Genomic DNA, 21,503 nt, shown 5'->3' with positions numbered 1-21,503 from the left:
TCTACCTGTTAGCATGTCTCCATATTGTGAATCAGAAGTAAAACTAGAGTTTCAGGGAAGTAACTGGTGTAGTTTGGACACTGTCGTTAATCTGTTGACCCAAGACAAACAAATTCCAAATGTTAGTTTTTATTAAAATGAGGTAAAAAGCATGTGCTACGTTTAAAAAAAACCTATATACAGTCTGGTTAAAAAGCCATAATTGAAGCAAACTGAAAACAAATCAGTCTGAACTGATCTGGTTGTATTGCCCTATTATGCAAACTGATTTTAAATTATAAATATCAAAACCTGGCATTTAATTGTACATAATTATATTACCACAAAGTTGACCTCGTCTTTTTATCCTGTACTGAACTTCCATTACCAAGATGCTTTCTGAAGAGTACTTCAATGTGTTTTTTTAGCTCGTAGCATTTCCAGTGTTTTCTGCAGAGAGAATGAGAGGGGCGAAGTCAGAGGAGCATGCCTATTCTATTAGGTGCTGTGGAACACAGGCAGGATGCTGCTGCTGCAGTCATCTTGCTTGTGGGCTTCCTAGAGGCACCTGGTTGGCCACTGTGTGAACAGACTGCTGGACTTGATGGGCTTTGGTCTAAGCCAGCAAATAAGTTGTTCAAACTCACAGCCACTTTAGCTATGAGCAGGTCAGAGGTACAAAACACCCTTTAAGCAAATGTCTCGGCCATGAACTGTACTATAGGGCCACACAAGTGGGGTTTAGGAGGAGGTGATATAGGGTAAGAACAAGAACGGCCCTGCTGGATCAGACCAAGGCCCATCAAGTCCAGCAGTCTGTTCATACAGTGGCCAATCAGGTGCCTCTAGGAAGCCACTAACAAGACGAGTGCAGCAGCACCATCCTGCCTGTATTCCACAGCACCCAAAATAATAGGCATGCTCCTCTGATACTAGAGAGAATAGGTCTGCATCATGACTAGTATCCATTCTAACTAACAGCCATGAATACCCCTCCATGAATATGTCCACTCTCCTCTTAAAGCCTTCCAAGCTGGCAGCCATCCCCACATCCTGGGGCAGGGAGTTCCACAATTTAACTATGTGTTGTGTGAAAAAATACTTCCTTTTATCTGTTTTGAATCTCTCACCCCCCAGCTTTAACAGATGACCCCATGTTCTAGTATTATGGAAGAGGGAGAAAGGTACATTGTTTACTTACCGAGAAGGTCCTTTCTGCTCTGAAAAAGGTCATCTTGCAGCGTTGGGTGTTTCTCGTCCCATTTGCTAAGAGAGGCAGGACTAATTTTAAAACAGCTTCCTGTCTCGGGGCAAGGAACGCCCACCTACTTCCAGTTCTTTGACAAGCTTATAATGACAGGAAACAACAGCTCAGGTTAACAAACAATTCACGAACAAATTCAACAACTGGGTGAACTAAACTAACTGAATTTTTGAATTCAAAACTCATCCCTAGATTGGATGAACCATAGTCACTGCAGTGTGGTTGCAGCACCGTCTGCCACCCTTGGAAGATGACTGGCATCTCCGGGTGGGGCAAGATGACCTTCTTCAGAGCGGAAAGGACCTTCTCGGTAAGTAATCAATGTACCTTTCCCGCTCTGAACAAAGGTCATCTTGCAGAGTTGGGATGTCCAAGAGCTATTCATTTGGGTGGGAATCAGAGTCGTCATCTTCCACCACGTGTTGCAAGACATGGCGTCCAAATGCGGCTTCCGCCGAAGCTATAGTATTGATGCGGTAGTGCCTGATGAAGGTGGAAGGATTAGACCATGTGGCCGCTCGGCAGATGTCTTCTGTAGAGGCTTGCTTGAAAAAGGCGGCCGATGTGGCCGTGCTGCGTAGGGAATGGGCCGTGATTACTGTTGGAGGTGTGATGCCACTGACAATGTATGCCTCCCTAATGCATCCTCTAATTGTGGAGCTAATGGACTGATGGGACATTGGCATACCCTTATTGGGGTTCGTTATGGCAATAAACAACCGCTCCGTCTTTCTAATGGCGGCAGTCCTTGAGATGTAGATGCGCAGGGCCCTGCATATGTCCAAATTATGCCAAGTGCATTCCTTGGGTCCCGTTTGATTAGGGCAAAAGGAAGGTAAGTTGATTACTTGAGATTGATGAAAGGATGAACAAACCTTGGGAGTGAATGAAGGATCTGTCCAAAGACCACTCTGTCTTTATGGAAAATGCATAAATCCTTACGAAGTGACAGAGCGCCCAGTTCCGACACCCGGCGAGCAGAGGTGATGGCTATTAGAAATAATGTTTTCATTCAAAGGTACTTGAGGGAGATCTCTCTCATAGGCTCGAACCGTTTCTTGGTAAGGCCCACTAGGACTGTATTCAGCCTCCAGGTAGGGAAGCGACGTAACACACGGGGTGTGGATTGAGTTACCCCTTTGATAAAAGCCTTGACCTGTGGGTGAGACGAGATGACAGTCCCTTCCACTACTGGACAAACTGATGCTATGGCCACTATCTGTTTCTTGAGAGTGGATGCTCTGAGGTTCTGACAAACTCCATCCTGCAGAAATTCCAAGAGTTGTGACAACGATGGAACGATTGGATTGGCTGCCTTTCTTGCACACCAGCGTGTAAAGGTCTTCCATGTATAGTCGTAAATTCTGTTAGTGGATGGCTTTCTGTTAGTGGCAGTGACGTCCTGGGACAGACCAAGGTCTAGTAGCCTTGCCCTCTCAATCTCCAGGCGGTCAATTGGAACCAGGCCGGGTCTGGATGAATGATGGGCCCTTGATGAAGTAGATCTGGTCGTGTTGGTAAATGCCACGGTGGGGAAATGGACATTTCCATTAGGACTGGAAACCAAGGCCTGCGGAGTCAGTTTGGAGCGATCAGGATGATGTCTGCTCTCTCGTTCCGAAGGGTCGGTAGAGGAGGGAAGGCGTAGAGAAGGCCCCGGGGCCAATGGGCCAAGAGGGCGTCCACTTGCTTGGCTCTCTGGTGGTAGAATCTGGAGAAGAAGAGAGGTACTTGGCAGTTCTGTGCCGAAGCAAAGAGATCCACCTCCGGAACTCCGAATCGGTCCGTCAGTGCTCGAAATGTCAGTGGGTTGAGTGACCATTCCCCTTCTTGGATCGATTGTCAGCTCAGCCAATCCGCCTCTAGGTTGTGAATGCCTCTTATGTGTTCCGCCTTCAAGGAGAGTAGGTGTCTTTCCGCCCATGTCAGGATGATGTTGGCCTCCTGACTCAAGGCTTTTGATCTGGACCCTCCTTGCCTGTTGATGTAGGCCACGTTGTCTGTTCGAATTAGTACGTGATGATTCCGTAGTATGTGCTGGAACTTGAGCAGTGCTAGTCCTATTGCTTTCAACTTGAGCAGATTGATGTGAAGCTTGGCTTCCGCAGGAGTCCATGATCCTTGGGCGAATATTCCTGGGGCTGTCGCGCCCCAACCTTCGAGGCTGAAGTCTGTGAAGACCTGAATTGGATCCTCGTGAAGATAGAGCTGGCCCGATGTTAGGTTGGCTGTCTTGGTCCACCAAGATAGACTGGTTCGGATGGCCCGATGTTAGGTTGGCTGTCTTGGTCCACCAAGATAGACTGGTTCGGACCTTGGGCTGTAAGATAATGAGTTTGTCTATCTTGTGTGATATTAAGAGTTGAAAGGGTTGAAGTGCTGTCTGAAGGGGCCTGGAGTGGAATCGCATCCAGGGACCCAAGCTGATGCAAGAGATCTTTAAACCAAGCAGTCTTGTCATGCCATGAGTCGATGCTGATTTGATCTAAGGGCCGACCTGGCTACTGCGGCAAGCTTCAGGGCCTTGGACAGGGGAAGCGAGACCCTGTTTTGACTGGAGTCGATGACAGCTCCTAGGTGGACAATCTGTTGTGCTGGAGAAAGAGAGCTTTTTGCTCGATTGATGAGATAGCCATGAGCTTGTAATGTCTGGATTACTTGATTGGTATGTGCTGTTGCAAGCGCCGGAGACGGAGCGCATATGAGCAGATTGTTGAGGTAGGGGTGGAGTTGGATGCCCATCCTCCTCAACGATGCTACTAACGTCACCAGGATTTTGGAAAAGACGCGGGGGCGGATGTGAGGCCGAAGGGCAGGGCTCTGTATTGGAAGTGCAAGTCCGCGTAATGCAACCGGAGGAAGCGTCAGTGCGATGGATGAATGGGGACATAAAGGTATGCCTCCGTGAGATCGATGGATGTCATGTATGTGCCCGGGCGAGGGGCCTCTATGACTGACCTGATGGTCTCCATCCGAAAGTGCTTCTTTAAGAGGAAACGATTGAGGAATTTTAAGTCCAAAATCGCTCTCCATTGCCCGTTCTTTTTTGGCACCGTAAAAAATACGGAGTAAACTCCGGTAGACTGCTCTTTGAAGGGAACCTCCTCTATGGCTCCTATGGTTATGAGATGTGAGATGGCCTCCATGGTTATTTTGTGCTTGGTAATGGTGGGATACCTTGGGGATGACATGAATCGATCTGGTGGTAGATGTCGAAACTCTATTAAGTAGCCTTGTTTGATGGACTGTAGAACCCAGGCATCCACTTGGGAACTGCGCCATTGTGGGAGAAAGTGCTGAAGTCTTCCCCCCACCGCCATAGGTATGGCGTCACTGTTTGTTCCCCTTGGGGAACTTGTCAAATTTATCAAATTTGTCCCCTCTGAAGGGCTGGGATTGGGGGGGGGGGCAAATTTGTTGAATCTACGAAAGGATCCTCGTTGGGATGACCAAGAGGGGCGCCTTTGGTCCTGTCTGAAGCGAGATAGTGTATGTGAGGAACAAAAGGTTTGGGGAAAGTGGTTGTTTTTAAAAACCTTTCTTTGATTCCTGAGCATGTATTTATTTTTGTCTTTGGTGTCAGTTAACATCTGGTCCAATCTTTCCCCATAGAGTTTTCCCCCTTTGAAGGGATGGGCTAAGAGAATGGCCTTAGAATGATAATCAACTTGCCATGGTCTCAGCCAAAGGGCTCATCTGATGGCGGTGTTGGAGGCCACAGCCCTGGAGACAAAAGTTATTGTATCCAGGGAGGCATCTGCTATGAAGGATGACGTCTGCAATACCCTGTACAGGCCTTCAGCAACTCTTTTATCTGCTTTGGGAAGTAGTTTTATGATTTTCTCGGTCCAGGCATTTGTAGCTCTAGCAATGAGAGCAATAGCAATGGAGGCCTGGATGGACAAGGCCGAGACTTCGTGGACCTTTCTAGAAAGGGAGTCCATTTTTCTAGCAAGCATGTATTTAATAGAACCCCCCCATCCTCTGTGAAAAAGTCAGTGGACTGCAGTGCGGTGATGGGAGCATCCACCACTGGCAATTGTAGCATGGCCATGGCTTCAGGAGGCATGTCGTACAGCTTTTTGGCTAAGCCTGAGGCCTGTTTATTGTGTAAGGGTTTGTCCCGTTCGGTTCTGATAAGGTTCTCAAAGTGTTCTGGCATAGGAACCTTCAGTACATGGGAATCCCCTTGGGGAAAATAATCCTTTGATCCCCTACGTTTTGCTTTAGGTTCCTCAGAGGGATCGGGCTCATCTAGGAGGTCTAGGGCAAAGAGAGCCTTAGCCAGAAAAGACAGGTAATCATCAGGATTGAACAACCTGGGTTGTTGTTCCTGAACTACTGGGAGTTCTTCATCGGATATGAATTCTCCTTCTAAATCGTCAGCCACAGAGCCCGTTGCCTACAGCTGCATCATCTCCCAAGTCTAGGTCATGCCTATTGGGAACAGCTTTTAAGGCAGCCTTTGTTAACCACTGTTTATTCCTTATGAACTGGGAGCAGCAGGGATCTCCAAAAGAAAGGGAAGAGGTTTCTGAGGCAAGGGACTCCCCTCCCCCCGATTCTGGATGGATAAAACCAAGGCTTGTAGTTTTTGGAAGTGGCTAGAGAAGGTGTGCTCAATTAAGGCATTCACCTTTTCCTCAGTTAGGGTTTGGGAAGGGGCCCCACTCTCTGCCGATGGTGGGGTTACTTTACCCTCTGGAGTGTTGGTAGAGCGCTTGGAGCTGTGGCGATCCGAGGAATTGGCAGGGACCTTGGAGGTTGAGGCGGCACTCAGCTTGTTATGGCGCCGGCGGTTTGTTCTTTTCCCGCTCTTTTTGCCGCCATTCGCACCCGCCTTCTCCGCTCCCTTTTTTCCTCCGTCCTTATCGGTCGATTGAGAAGGCAACGGGGCTTTTGGTGGTTCCCCATCTGAAAGACCGCCGGGGCGGCTGACAGGGGGGCTGGCTCAGGGCTGATTACTGAAAGCCACGTCGTTGTCGGAGAGGAGCTCCACTTCTTCCTGATGTGAAGCAGCGGCGGCAGCCATTTTACGTGCGCGTGCCCTTCCCGCTCTTTCCCTGTTCGCAGCAGCCGTCAGAAGCCGCCAAAAAAGGGCAAAAGGGAGACTAAAACAATAACGCGGACGCGACACAAAAGGAAGGACAAGAGGGAAGATAGTTGGAAGGTCCACAAGGAATTAATCTCCTCAGAAAAACTCCTATCTAGGTCCCAGCTATGGCTGGGTATGTCCTCTCTCCGTCAAAGGCAGGAGAAAAACTGGATAGTAGGTGGGCGTTCCTCGCCCCGAGACAGGAAGCTGTTTTAAAATTAGTCCTGCCTCTCCTAGCAAATGGGACGAGAAACACCCAACGCTGCAAGATGACCTTCGTTCAGAGCGGGGAAAACTTCTCCCTGTCCACTCTCTCCAAACCATGCATAATTTTATAGACCTCTATCATGTCTCCCCTCAGCCGCCTTCTTTCCAAGCTAAACAGCCGTAAGTGTCTTAACCGCTCCCCATAGGACAGTTGCTCTACTTCCCTAATCATTTTGGTTGCTCTTTTCTGCATGTTGCCTGCAGTTTACCTTCTGAAATTCCTTTGCCTTTTCCCGGTTTTTGGCGTATGTTTCTCGTCTCTCTCTCTCGTCCTTGCGGATTTTCACTTCGGTGAGATTATTATACAATCTGCCAAGAGGCAAAGAAGTGTCACTGACCAGCAAAAACAAACAACCAAACAACCAAACAAGAAGTGTTGATGTTAACCCAGCGAACGGTCCAAAAGAATCTCTCTGTGCTGGGTGACCGGGCAACAGCATAGCAGATGTGATCTGATATCAAAAGGGATGAATCAGGATGACCGAAACTACCGTTTTTACAAACTGCACCCCACCCCCCTCAGAGAAAAAGAGTGTCAGCTCAGAAAAAAATGCAATTGACTTCAGAAAAGAAAGCACATCAGTTCAATTTCTGCTGAGCAGGGGGGTCACACACTACCTTGAAGTGCGCTGGTGCATTTCCACATCTGCCACCTTTCTGTCCTCTGCAGACCACACTTTCACTTCCACCACTTTCTTCAAATGACTCACAGCTGCTCCTTGAATTCAGTCACAACACAACAAACATAACCAAGCTGTAAGACTAGGTTCAATAGGCACTAGGACAGCTATCCAGAGCAACAAGCATGTGCTTTTTCTTTTCTTTTTTTTGCCGTCAAGTCACAGCTGACTTATGGCGACCCCTGGTGGGGTTTTCAAGGCAAGAGACGTTCAGAGGTGGTTTGCCATTGCCTGTCTCTGCATCACGACTCTGGACTTCCTTGGAGGTCTCCCATCCAAATATTAGCCAGGGCTGAGTGTGCCCAAGGTCACCCTGCAAGCTTCCACGGTGCGAGTCAGGATTCGAACCTGGGTTTCTTAGGCCCTAGTCCGACCTCTTAACCACTGCACCACACTAGCTACCCAGCTGTGAATGCAAGAGAGATGGCTTTGGATCCTGTAGCCTGGTTCTGACAACAGTGGGGGGGGGGGTAGGGCTATTTCCTTCTTCCACTGCAGACCCCCGTTTGTCCCATGCTATTACTGAGGAACCTCTAAACCCAGGATCAGGAAAGGGCTCTGTGCCCTGCCATGGAAGGCAAAAGAAGTCCTGCTCTATCAACCCTGCTCTGCTGGCAGATTTGAGGGGGTCCAAGCCACTGCCTACACTCAAAAGATTCTACTTGAGCCACTGTTGACACGTGAGATTCTCCGTGAAGCAGCAACTGGCTTTTGTGCTACTAAATACTTGCATTACGTGGCAAACAACTATATTCTTTTGTTCACATTTTTATCCCATCTTTCCTCCAGCTACCTTGGGGCGGTGTCCCATGTTCTCTCCCTCGCTTCACCTGAGGTACCCTGTGAGGTAGGCTACACTGAGAGGCAGACTGGCTCAAGATCACCAAATGAGCTTCAGGGCCGAGCAGAGATCATAACCCAGCCCTTACTCTAACCACTACACAACATTAGTGCTCTGTTCATATTTTGGTTTTACCTGTATCTACTTCCCCTGGGCTCAGGATAAGCCATAACCTTTCATAACAATGACCAGCAAATAGGCTCAATAATATACACTCAATATATCAAAAATTTTATCTAAGAAACTATGTAACCACTATATAACAACTATGTGTAAAAAAACCAACACCTATCATCCAAAAAGTGAAAATATACAACCAAATAACCCAATAACCCAAAGAATCAAAACTTAAAAGTCCATTCAAAGTATAAATGGCACTTGGTCCAATATCTTAGATTTCAACACTTTTCAACAGCCAGTTTGAGGGCTGTAAGTAGACCATGTCCAGAAGAATTTCTTGGTTGTCTCAGAGCCAGGAAAATATGCAGATATGCAGGGAATGTTTTCCGGATTGCTCTAAACGTTTTCACCAATAGGTTGTTGCCAGATGACCTTTCATAAAGCAACTCTAAAGCATTTCAGCATCTCAAAACAAGGCTCGGTGGCAACTACTGGAAGCAGGGGGGGAAAGGTGCTAGCTTATTTTGTTGGTTGTTTGCTAATGAAAATGAGCAAACCTACGGGAATGCTTCTCCCATTACACCCCTCAAAGAGCTTTACGCTCATCTAACAACAACCTATTAGTGGTCCCGGCCCAAATAGTATTCAGCTGTCCTCAACTAGGGCCAGGGCTTTCTTGGCTCTGGCCTCGACCTGGTGGAACTCTCAGTCAAATGAGACCCAAGCCCTGCTGAACTTAGTTACATAAGAACATAAGAAAAGCCCTGCTGGATCAGACCAAGGCCCATCAAGTCCAGCAGTCTGTTCACACAGTGGCCAATCAGGTGCCTCTAGGAAGCCCACAAACAAGACGACTGCAGCAGCACCATCAATTCCACAGGGCCTGCAAGACGGAGATGTGCGGCCAGACTTATGGTTGAGGGCAGCGACAGTTCCACCATAAAATGGCCTCCCTGTTCCATCTCTGGTTTATCTTTATTTATGCCTGCCCTCTTTCTTAAAAAAAAAATAAAGGTCCCCTGTGCAAGCACCAGGTCATTCCTGACCCATGGGGTGACGTCACATCCCAACATTTCCTAGGCAGACTTTTGTTTACGGGGTGGTTTGCCAGTGCCATCCCCAGTCATCTTCCCTTTACCCCCAGCAAGCTGGGTCCTCATTTTACCGACCTTGGAAGGACAGAAGGCTGAGTCAACCTTGAGCCAACTACCAGAAACCGACTTCCGTCGAGATCGAAGTCAGGTCGTGAGCAGAGCTTGGACTGCAGTACTGCAGCTTACTACTCTGCGCCACGGGGGCTCCTCGCCTTCTTTCTGTTTTATCACTGCTGCTGGTAGGATAGGTGCCATTTGGATTGATCTGGGCTTTTTTGGATTCCTCTGGTTTTAAATTGTTCCATTTTTAGATGCTATAGATTTTTATTTTGCTTGTTCTATTGTTATGATATATGAGAACACTGTGAATATATTGTTGGATGAAAGCAGCCCTGAGCCCGACCTCAATTGGGAATGGGTGGGATAAAAATTAAATTAATAAAAATTACCAGAGGAGGGTGAGTTCTCTTTTGCTTTGTGAAGTTTTGTTGTTCTCTGTGGGGGTCCTTTCACTTGAGGCTTTGTAGAACGCTGCTGTCTACTTTTAATTTTCTCCAGTCTTTTAGAAGATTCCTCAATGAATTTTTTCTTGTGGTTGAAAAACGATTCTTGTAAGCTGCCATGGGCAGGCAGAAACTCTAAGAACATTGCTGAGGGGGAGGGGAGAAAGTGGCCAGATTTATCAACCTTTACTTGATAGCGCTTTTAATAAAAAACACAAAACAGCTTTACTATTATCACTAATCCTCAACAAACCGCAACGCACAGTAATTAGAACTAATTAAACTGTAATCTGACTTGAAAGTTCCCTTGGTAACTACAGTCCATGCACAGTACATAACCCTTTGTGTCCATAAAATAATGGAGTGAAAAATGACAAGTGTCTTCCAGAGGCTTCCAAATTGGTAACACAGCAAATGGATTTAAACTCAAGGGGTGGACTCGCACGCAAATACTGAAGCTGGACAAGGATGGTGGGAGGGAAGCAAAGAAAACGAGTCCCAGTTCTGCTACTTCCACTCTGCAGCCACAGAGAGGCCGATTCACAGATCGGGGGCTAAAACTAGCTTGGTGGGTTCTGAACCAAAAGAAAAAAATGTTTCATATCATGTACAATAATGCAATTACAGAGAAAACCATAAGATGATAGATGACAATTCTTTAAGATAGCTGTACTGAAGTGATTCTTAATGGGGACCACCTGAAATGGGGGGGATTCAAAACTTTGGGGATTTTAGGCAGCCCCTCACCCCCAGTTTAGACCAAGCTTGCCAGAACTTGGAAGCTAAAAAGGATGGCCACGGTTAGTACATGGATGGGAGACCACTGAGGAAGGCGAGGGTGCTGGGCACAGGAAGGCAATGGCAAGCCACCTCTGCTCATCTTTTGCCTGGAACACCCTGTGGACGGGGTTGCCATGAGTCGGTTGGGACTTGGCGGCACATTTTTATAGTCACACGTGCAGTAGCTTCTGACTGCCAGCAGAGGAGAGTTTTACACTCCTCATCTCACTTAGAAGGTAAAATCCAAGATCCTAGTTTTCTTTCCCATACCTTAAAAAAGCAGTACACTGTAAGAAGATGCAGGAACACCCTCTCCCTGGATTGGGGTAAACAAGGACAACAACAAAATACTCCCACGTCCACGAGCCTTTCTACATGATGAGGTTTCAGAAAGACAACAAGAGAGGGGGCACTCTTAATAGCAAGACAGACAAGGGAGAAATGGGTTCCCCAGAAAGGTTCCTTTAAGTTCAAATTAAAATTGGCTCTTTTCTGCAAACCATCATTGTATTGTCTGGAATGTATGTTTTCATGTCCTAGTTTTTTTTAATTGTGGCTTAGAGGACATTTGATGATAACATTGCGTTCTTGGCAGCCATTAGTGGATTTATTTATTTTATATTTATTTATTTTTCAAATTTATAGCCCGTCCTCACTCCCAGCGAACCAGGCTCAGGGCGGGTAACAACCATCATTAATTTAAAGGTTAATAACCAGTGCTGTAATGCAATCCTGTTTTGAATACAATCCAATTGACAGGAGGAAACAAAACGCTTTCACGAATCCACTGATAAATACGGAATTACAGTACTGCACACCTCTGGTGTAGGATTTTGTCCTTGCAGTACCTTTTGGGGAGCAGACCGATTGGAGCACCCAACTGGATGGCTTGTCATAAAGATGGAAGCCAATCGTTAAGAACACAACTGCATGCCATTTAGATTCCTTCCATCAGTTACTGAATTGGATTAAACGCTGGGTGTTTCAAACTAATAGGCCAAAAGGCAGGCTTGTAAAAAACAGGGATTTACGTGAAAGCCCATAGTGGTGTGAATCTGTATGTAGTTTAATATGTTTATGATGATGCATTAAATAATGGCTATATTTGTTAGATGATATGATTCCATTTTTAGTTATGATTCATTTTCAGTTGTGAGTTAGCTACACTTTATAAGCATTTTTCCTGTGTCTGGTTTTCTTGTGCGTTTGGGTTCTGAAAAAAGAGAATTTTATTGATGGACATGCATACAAAAGTGCAAGAGGTCTGGAGATTGACAGGAATGGCTTTTTTTGAAGACGGCAAATATAGTTACATTCAAAGGCAGCTTTGTGGTCTGCACAAGACCTAGCATGTAATCACAAAGACCTGGATAGATCAATAGCAAGATCTCCATTACTTTGTCTCAGCCAAACAGTTTGTAAAGTTGCTATGGAGCCTTAGTAATAGTGCGCTGGATTCTGCAACGTCATCCCACTGAGAGCAGTTGTGTTCTTCCATCAAGGCAAGAACCTCCCATGCTGGGTGAAAGCCCTGCCATTAGTGGAACAGCCGTCGGATCCAAACCATTCTGCCTTAGCTCTTGGTGTTTACTCTGAAGTTACTTACTTTTTGGCTTGTGGTTCTGACACCAATCCTCTTCGGTACTTTGAGCTACTGAAGGACAGTTGTTGGGCTGAGCGGAAGTGGAATCATTCACTTCTGCCTTTAAAGGTAAAAACCTTCTGCTCTGTCAAAAGAATAATTGGCTAGAATAAACAGTGTGCTGTCTATATAATCTGAGGCAGGTGCAGTAGAAGAAGTCAAGGGGTCACTCCAAAATCCTATTCCAGCATTAATACAGATGCAAAAGAAAAAAAGATACAGATAAACCACTTCAGTGGAATGCTCTGGAAATCTGAGATTAGAAAAGAGTGTGTGGTTAGAAGCCACCCTTCAAACAGGAACAGCATAGTAAGAAAAGGGGAGAGGCCCAAACAACTGAAGTTAACGTGGTTTTCTAGTGGACTGACTGCACGGCGCATGGCGTCCAATCCCCAAACCAGAGATACCCAGAACCTGCAGCATATATTGCAGCATTGCTGTGCTAGATATTGTACAGCAGTGTTTCCCAAACAGTAGGATGCGAGTACAGAACACCTGCGAGGGAGGATGGAACGTTACAAAGAGAGAGGGTCCTGAGCAGACTAGAAGGGTTGAATGTAGAGGGCCTCCTGGATCCACGTGAGATCTGTGGAGATCGTGCCCCAGCACTCTAGTTTGGGAAGTGTAACTGCTTTGTTTGAATGATTTCTATGTGTGTGACTTTAGAGCCAGCATGGTGTAGTAGTTAAGAGCGGTGGACTTTAAATCTGAATGAAGCCTGCTGGGTGACCTTGGGCCAGTCACCATTCTCTCAGAACTCTCTCAGCCCCACTTACCCCAAAAAGTGCCTGTTGTGTGGGGGAGGGAAGGGAAGGTAATTGTAAAGTGCTTTGAGACTCCTCAAGGTAGAGGAAAGCGGGGTATAAAAACCAACTCTTCTTCCACCTGAACCTTTTAGGCCAAATGCCACGGCCTGCCTCCCTTCTATCTATTTCTTTTTCAGGGGTGAAAACTAAAATCTGACTTCATGAGCCACATCGCCTATAACAGCAGAGAAGATGCTATGCACATTTTCATTCCTTTTTAAAAAAATTTAGTTTGCCAGATACCAAACAATAAAAATAAAAATAAAGGTTTCACAATTGATGGCTTTGATTCTGCAAAGCATTCTAAGCTGGTGACATGATTCTCACATCTGAAAAAGCTCTATTAAAAAAAGGTGTACCTCTGAACAGCTTTTGGCTTCAGGACGGCTACCACGTGGCAGGCATTCAGTTTCTTCCGTTCTGGCGTCTGCTTGGTTAAGAGGTTCCCAGTCTGAGCCTGCAATGCTGATGTCGTTGGAGCTGGTTAGAGTCAATTCAGGCTCCTCCATAATGCCTCTCCCCATCTGCCGCTCCTGGAAGACACAAATGTATTTGAAATGTCTACTGCACGGCACCCCACTGACGAGTGGGAACCTTTGCTTCAGCCCCATCTTGCCCGGGCCTCAGCAGAGGAAGAGAAGAGGAGTTGGTTTTTTATATGCCGATTTTCTCTGCCACTTAAGGCAGAATCAAACTGGCTTACAATCAACTTCCCTTCCCCTCCCCACAACAGACACCCCGTGAGGTAGGTGGGGCTGAGAGTGTGATTAGCCCAAGGTCACCCAGCTGGCTTCATGTGTAGCAGTGGGGAAACCAACCCGGTTCATCAGATTAAAGTCCACCGCTCCAAACCACCGCTCTTAACCACTACAACATGCTGTCTGGAGGACCTGCAAGCACCTGGGGAAGGCTGGTACAGGTGGCTGGGTGGCAGCTTTGGCCGTGGCAGAAGGGAGGCATACGCTCACCTGGGCTTGGGTTGAATGGGCCATTCTCAGCTGGCAGGGGACTTGGCTGACCCCCCAACCCCCGAGATGCTGCTGGGCCTGAAGAATGGAGGCAGCTTGGGAGGAGCGAGAGGGCTGATGTACAGCCCAGATGGAGAAGAGAATAGTTGGTTTTTATACCCCACTTTTCTCTACCTTTAAGGAGTTACAAAGCGGCTTATAATCGTCTTCCCTTCCCCCTCCCAACAACAGGCACCTTGAGAGGTAGGTGGGACTTAGAAAGTTCTGAGAGAACTTTCCACTCTAATTTAAATCCCTTTAAAAACAAAAAGTGGAAGAAAACACATAACCACCCCAAACAATATGTTAGAAAGTTATGTCAATAGACCATCTCACAAATTCTTCTCTAACACAGCCGGAACAAAGGCAGTTTTAAAGGTTCATAGCAAAGTCCTTTGTTGCCCTCTGTGATCCTTCAAGTTCAATGCCCTGCTGCCATCAATGCACCAAAGAAAGGCAAAATTTGGGGAAAGTTTCAGATGATGAAAGGTTTCTTAATGGCTACTTACAACAAGCTCTAAGAGGACCAATTGATTTCTTACATGCCACGCTTTGTTCTCGGTTCACTCACCCACACGGGGACATTATTCTGCGACAAACAGGAATCGAAGCTTTTAACACGAGCAGCACTTGGATATGAACATTGAAATGTATCCAGCACACAGCCACTTTGCTGCGCAGAATTGTGCCCAGGACTGGCTGAGATTTCAGAGCTTGCTTCTTGAGTTGAACTCAGCAGTGTCTCTGTTGGTAGAGATCTCTGTTGCCCCACAGTATATGAAGCACACTGGAAGCAATCCATTTCTCTGTCTTCGTTCATAATTACAGTTTCTGGTACTGTCTCATGCTTTGGGTCAGTTGAAGCAACAGGCAGTTCGACAAAACACAGGTTCTCTTCTCTGGATACCACATCCACTTTTACGGAAGGGGTCGTTCCAAGAGCATTTTTCAGCAACCCATAATTGGGAATGAGCTGATAAAACGAGCCGCAATCTTCTATGGGACTCGGGCTACGAAAGTTTTCGATGGGAGAAAGGGGACTGACCTTCGCCTCGCCTCCTTCCAGTACCTCAGGTTGTACACATTCAGGTGAAATATACATATTCTCCAAAGATTTTCTCATTTGCTCAAATGTATCGTGTTCAGACATAGCGGTGAGGTCCGCAGGTTCATCAGCACTCCGGCTAAGCTCGAGTGAAGCAGCTTTTGCGAGCAGGGGTTTGAAAAAGCTGTCAACACGTGGCTGAAACACTGAAGCGTCCATTCTTATGCTAGAAAGTTCTGGTCAAAGCGATCATGCAAAAAAGGAAACAGGCATTTGTCACTAATTCCACCAACAAGCTTTTCAATTCTTTTAACTAAGAACATGGTTTTAAGACTGACCACCTTAGAGCTCTCCACTTAGTCAACATTTCAAATCCAAAACTTAGAGCAACTTTTATGTCCCTACACTTTCAATCAATGCCAACAGCAGAATTGGCCAGGGGCTAATGTTGGATGCCAAATTATCAACAGTTTTGTACTTGCAGATTGCCTGCTCTGGAGCATTTACACCATTATATACTCAACTGCCCTCTGTATGCGGAACCTAGGGCTAAATTCCTTGCCAAATTAGTTTCTGGTTTAAATACTAGCTCTAGTGTTGAGAAATTAATATTTTTGTTAACCGACTCTGATGGGTTTGTTTCCTGTAAGACTTTCCTGTTTGCCTTGGCAGCAAAGAAAATAAGGTCCAACATAGCTGCTAAGAGAGTTGATCCTGTGAGCTGATTACTGGTTTGCCGGGATTTTGTTGCAACTTTTAGTTAACATTATTTTGCATTTTACTAATTTCACTAACAGTTTTGCATTTTACTAATTTAGAATATTTGCCTTTTTATTATGTATATTTGTAACTATTAGAGGTAATTGTTGACATTGGTTCTTGTAGGTTATCCGGGCTGTTTGACCGTGGTCTTGGTATTTTCTTTCCTGATGTTTCGCCAGCAGCTGTGGCAGGCATCTTCAGAGGAGTAACACTGAAGGACAGCGTCTCTCAGTGTCAAGTGTGTAGGAAGAGTAATATATAGTCAGAAAGGGGTTGGGTTTGAGCTGAATCATTGTCCTGCAAAAAGTATCAAAGGTAATGTGCTAATCATTGTCCTGTAAGTATCAAGGTAATGTGCTAATGAGGGTGTGGTATGTTAATATGGAACCATTGTATCCTAAAGTGATCTGTTAATGTGTGAAATCCAAAGCTACTCCGCATGGCTATTGTGGACTGCAGATTAGCTTTGGATTTCACACATGAATAGATCACTTCAGGATACAATGGTTCCATATTAACATACCACACCCTCATTAGCACATTATCTTGATACTTACAGGACAATGATTAGCACATTACCTTTGATACTTTTTGCAGGACAATGATTCAGCTCAAACCCAACCCCTTTCTGACTATATATTCCTCTTCCTACACACTTGACACTGAGAGACACTGTCCTTCAGTGTTACTCCTCTGAAGATGCCTGCCACAGCTGCTGGCAAAACGTCAGGAAAGAAAATACCAAGACCACGGTCACACAGCCTGGATAACCTACAAGAACCAATGAACTCTAACCATGAAAGCCTTCGACAATAAATTGTTGGCATGTAGCCTACGAAAATTCATTCATTCACTCAACTAAGAACATGGAGACTGATTAGTCAGACAGCAAGACAGTTTCCGAAGTACTAGGTGCAAAGTTGTGGAAAGCATGCTACGCCTCCAGGAAAGGCCACACAGAGATAAATGTCAGCCGTGTTGCCTAAGACTCATTCTGACTGCATAAGAGCTATTTACCATTATTGTATCTTCACAATCTGAATCGCCAAGAGGAAAAACAATTAATATAGTTTCACTGAAAGCAGAAGATCACAAATCATATAAACCTCTGGAGCCTGAATTTATGAGATTCATATCAGCAAGGCAGGTTCTTATCTCAAGAACAACAAACCTGTTAGTGTAGTGGCAGGATCTTTATCAAACGACCAGAACCGAATTTCTCCCTACAAAAGTCAGTGCTTCTAAGGATTTACCTTCAATATGCTCTTTTGTCTCATCAGCCTCTTTTGTTTGCAGAGTATTGCTTTGTTTTCCTGCAGCAAGGAAAGAAAGGCTGAGACTTCTTTCTCCCGAGTTCAAAAGTGGTAATTCGCGGCTCCCAGATAAATCTGAACTCTTGGGATAAAAAAGTATGTGGAAAAACATTAGAGGTGTTATCATGAAAACGTTAATAATCAAGACATTCTACCCTTGTTTTTGATGAACACTTCTATGAAATGGCATCTCACCCCGCCCATGCAAGAACAAACTTTACACATTCATTTATGTTTAGTTGGCTGAGAACCTTACTTGGAACTTCACATGAATATCAAGGACGAAAAGAAGGTTTTCGCACTAGAACTGTTTTTACAAGGGAATAAACCATCCTTGTTTTACACCAGTTTATTACCTTAGCACTGTACGCACAAAGGAATAATTTCCATCACTTTTGAAATACCTTGCTGAGGTTCTTGCTCTCGTGAGAGAGCCGGTGTTCAGAAAGGGGTGAAAAGTTATCGAAGTCTGGATGGGGTTCCAAAGGCTGAAAAAGTTCAACAGGGGAATTCCTCTCAGTATTAAAAACATCAACTCCGACTGCTAGATCTAAAAAATAAAAAGATTTTTAAAAACTTACAGGCCTGTCAAAATATTTACAAGATTAGGGCAATAAATTTTTGCAGTTTGGCAATAATATGGCATATGCCTTGGTAAAGAAAAGGCCAAAAACCCTCTCAGTGCTTTGGACAGCTGCCATCTTTAAGATTGTCTTCCACAAAGGATCAACAGTAGGAACAATTTTTTTACCCCTTTAACGCAAACAGCAGCCCTGTGGCGCAAAGTGGTAAGCTGCAGTATTGCAGTCAAAAGCTCTGCTCACGACCGGAGTTTGATCCCAAAGGAAGTCGGTTTCAGGTAGCTGGCTCAGGGTTGACTCAGCCTGCCATGCTTCTGAGGTCGGTAAAATGAGTACCCAGCTTGCTGGGGGTGAAATGTAGACCACTGGGAAAGGCGATGGCAAACTAACCCATAAATGCAGTCTGCCTAGTAAACGTCGTTGTCACCCCGTGGGTCAGTAATTGACCCAGTGCTTGCACGGGGACCACCTTAACCTTTCAGGCAAACAAATTTTCTGTAATGCATCTTTAAGAGCTTCACAGCCTGAGGCTTGTGGCCATCATTTAATTTCATTTTCAACAAAGGCTTTTCTGTGTCTCAGTCTTTGACATCCTTTTCAGCTTCCCATTTTTGGCTGATATTTCCTCAGTGTGAAGAAGAGCAAGAGCACAGTGCCATTTAGGGTTCCCAACTCCAAGTTTGCCAAATCAAGATTTGCTACTCATTTCTAGTAAGCAGGGCCTGTCCCTTCCCCCTGCCCTTTACTGACAGAACCCAAGGCTTGAATGCTGGCAATACTGTGGGTTGCCTAGCAATGGCCACTCTGAAGTAAGTCCCACTGAGGAATTTGAAATGGCAAAGAAACCAAAAATTACAACAGTTTAAAAGTAAAAAATAATTTCATGGCTTTGTTCATGCAGATAAGGTAAACTAAAGTGAGTATGTAAAGATGCCGTGTTTAATTTCTGACATTTAAAGGATAAGCTTCCTTTTCACAGCTAGGTATAATGGTCTTATCAATCTAGAAATTTTTAAAGCAATATCACAGTGGGATTAGATTTTACAGCTGCCTAGCGACAGTTACTATGCCCGGCCACTATTTGTGGATGCCTAGTCTTCCAGTAAAAGCATCATTCAGATCAACAAGCCTGGACAGACAACAGCTACAAAACTCTTGAGATGGGTGGCAGCCCCTCCTGTTTCCAAGCTCCCGTGTGCTGGATGAAGCCCATGGAATTTACCACCTTGAGCCTACAGTATGAATTCATGACAATACATTAGAGTCCCCTGATTTCACCTTTTCCCAGCATATCAAGCACAATCCCAGTACTTGGCAATCTGAGGCCATTTTGAGAACCAGTGTGGTGTAGTGGTTAAGAGTGGGGTTTGGAGCGGTGGAGTCTGATCTGGTGAACCGGGTTGGTTTCCCCACTCCTCCACACAAAGCCAGCTGGGTGACCTTGGGCTAGTCACAGCTCTCTTAGTGCTCTCTCGGCCCCACCTACCTCGCAGGGTGTCTGTTGCAGGGAGGGGAAGGGAAGGTGACTGTAAGCCGGTTTGATTCTTCCTGAAGTGGTAGAGAAAGTCGGCATTTAAAAACCAACTCCTCTTCTTCTTTTGTACTACAGCACCCTGTTCCAATGAGGTGTAGGGGACAGAGTGTCGGACTAGAATTTGGGAAATCCAGGTTCAAATCCCCACTCTGCCCTGGAAGCTTGCTGGGTGACCTTGGGCCAGTCACACATTCTCCTCTCAGCCTAACCTACCTCACAAGGTTGCTGTGAGGATAAACTGGAAGAGGAGAATCTTGTGAGCCACTTCCGGTCTTCTTTTCCCTTTACTAATGCACACCTCAAGGGATGCAGAAGGAACAGACTCAGTTTTCCCCAGCCACTTGCCTGTTGCCAGAGGGAGAAGATCAGTATTCTCTACCCTCCAGCTGTTGAACACAGAAAATACACAAGATATGAAAACAATCTAAAACATGCAGTTACTCCCTCTGAGCTGTACTGTTCTCTGTGTTCTGGAAACATTACCGTGAGACGATGTGTTGCTTAGAGACCAGCTCAAATCTCTTGTATATTTGTCTATGATCTGCTGGATTCTACTGTTTGAGCGAAGCCTTTCTCCCAAAGAAAAATGAGAATCTGGAGCTTCGGAAGCATCATCCTGCTTATACAGCGAAGAAACTGAAGGGTTCCAAGCGGTTTTTGCCATCTGTTTCACAGGAGAGCTAAAATGCCCAGACTGTTCTCTAGATGAAGACAACCCTGAAAAATACACCACAAGGAATCTGGTTCAATCAGCTTAAGAAAATTAATATGCTTCTGGTCACATCCCAGAAGGTTGTGGAACAAAAGCATCAAAATTTCATCGCATTAAATGTACAGAAGAACCACACCACTATTCAAATTATGTTTTTGGCCTGTGGGGAAATGTACCTGTGATGGCAAAGCTTCGGGATGGCTTTTCGTTGGTTATAAAGCTGGCAGCGGAAATAGCAGATGAAGACAAAGAGCTACAAGCTGCCTCTTGTGCATGAGTCTGGGGACTTGATGTACTCGAACCAAGGAATCTTACTGTATTCAGCGCTACCTAGGGAAAGAATGCATTGGGGGGAAAAAGACGAGTCGGTTTTTATATGCCGACTTTCTCTACCACTTAAGGAAGAATCAAACCGGCTTACAATCACCTTCCCTCCCCAAAACAGGCACCCTGTGAGGTGGGCGAGGCTGAGAGAGCGTGACTAGCCCAAGGTCACCCAGCTGGCTTCATATGGAGGAGTGGGGAAACAAATCCAGTTCACCAGATTAGCATCCGCTGCTTATGTGGAGGAGTGGGGAATCAAACCCGGTTCTCCAGATCAGAGTCCACAGCTCCAAACCACTACACCATGCTAGCTCTCCACATTACTGAAGTCTGCTTTCAAGCTTACAATGTTTTGTTCTGAGCTCAGCTCAAGTGTAGACACCTCCATGGTTTTGACTGTCAGTACACGTTTCAGAGTCATCACTGCTCAGAACAGTCTCTCTACAACACACACACACACACACAGGTACACACAGGTATACGCATGCACACAGCCCCCCCAACCCACCCCAATTCCACTCATTCAGACACTCCATACCTCACTAACCCACTACATTCTCATTCAGATTTGTATTGCTTCCCAGAACAGTGTTCTAGATCATGCACCACATATAGAGACCTGCTGGCCTTTTTGGTGCTCAGATTTGGCTATTTCTCATCACAGAGCCCCGTGAAGCAGAGGTTCTCAGAGGGGCAGCACAGCAATACCTCCACACTGCCAGTTCACAGTATTCAGTCACCACAAGTAAAGCACACGAAACACTTACTGGGCTCACAAGGCCACCGAATCCACCCCGAGGCCCCACAGCAACGCCAACCAAACCCCTGCCCCCCGTGTTACCTGGTGCTATTAACTAATGCTGCATTGCTCACGCCGACACCTTTCAAAAACAAAGTAAATATGACCAAAATGTAGCAGAAAACATATGGGGCGGAAATGAGCCTTGAATACTTACCGTGATGGCTCCTTCTGCTCTGAAGAGATGAGGGGCATCTTCAGCTCGGGTTATTTACCATTTCATATCTGGGAGGCAGGAACTAAAATTATATCAAGACTTCCTGTATCCTGGGGGAAATGACCCCTCCCTTCTCAGAGAGTCAGTAATTTGCAAGCTGAAACAGATAGTACTAAACAGGAAGATTTAACAGTACAC

General features: G+C 45.7%; 1 protein-coding gene and 1 non-coding gene across 2 annotated transcripts in view; both read right to left on the bottom strand.

Annotated features, from left to right (window-relative positions):
* Window positions 1-325: 325 nt before the first annotated feature.
* CEP295 (centrosomal protein 295) overlaps window positions 326-21,503 on the bottom strand; it is a 42,889-nt gene continuing 21,711 nt past the window's right edge. Inside the window, exons 20-31 of the mRNA XM_056858854.1 lie at window positions 21,306-21,324; window positions 20,202-20,355; window positions 19,797-19,949; window positions 17,603-17,748; window positions 17,139-17,280; window positions 14,650-15,281; window positions 13,431-13,604; window positions 12,230-12,350; window positions 9,790-9,990; window positions 7,224-7,323; window positions 6,815-6,914; window positions 326-429 (exon numbers count right to left, since the gene is read on the bottom strand). Of these exons, the coding sequence (XP_056714832.1) occupies window positions 391-429; window positions 6,815-6,914; window positions 7,224-7,323; window positions 9,790-9,990; window positions 12,230-12,350; window positions 13,431-13,604; window positions 14,650-15,281; window positions 17,139-17,280; window positions 17,603-17,748; window positions 19,797-19,949; window positions 20,202-20,355; window positions 21,306-21,324 (1,981 nt within the window). The 3' untranslated portion in view covers window positions 326-390. The remainder of the gene's footprint in view (window positions 430-6,814; window positions 6,915-7,223; window positions 7,324-9,789; window positions 9,991-12,229; window positions 12,351-13,430; window positions 13,605-14,649; window positions 15,282-17,138; window positions 17,281-17,602; window positions 17,749-19,796; window positions 19,950-20,201; window positions 20,356-21,305; window positions 21,325-21,503) is intronic.
* Window positions 20,928-21,016, bottom strand: LOC130485718 (small nucleolar RNA U2-19). Its single transcript, XR_008933733.1, has one exon. It is a non-coding gene; the product is annotated as a small nucleolar RNA U2-19 (small nucleolar RNA).

This window comes from Euleptes europaea, chromosome 12 (genome assembly GCF_029931775.1).
Source record: "Euleptes europaea isolate rEulEur1 chromosome 12, rEulEur1.hap1, whole genome shotgun sequence".
Classification (NCBI taxonomy): Eukaryota; Metazoa; Chordata; class Lepidosauria; order Squamata; family Sphaerodactylidae; genus Euleptes; species Euleptes europaea.
Note: the sequence above shows the minus strand (reverse complement) of the source record. Positions and strands in the feature narration are given on the sequence as shown.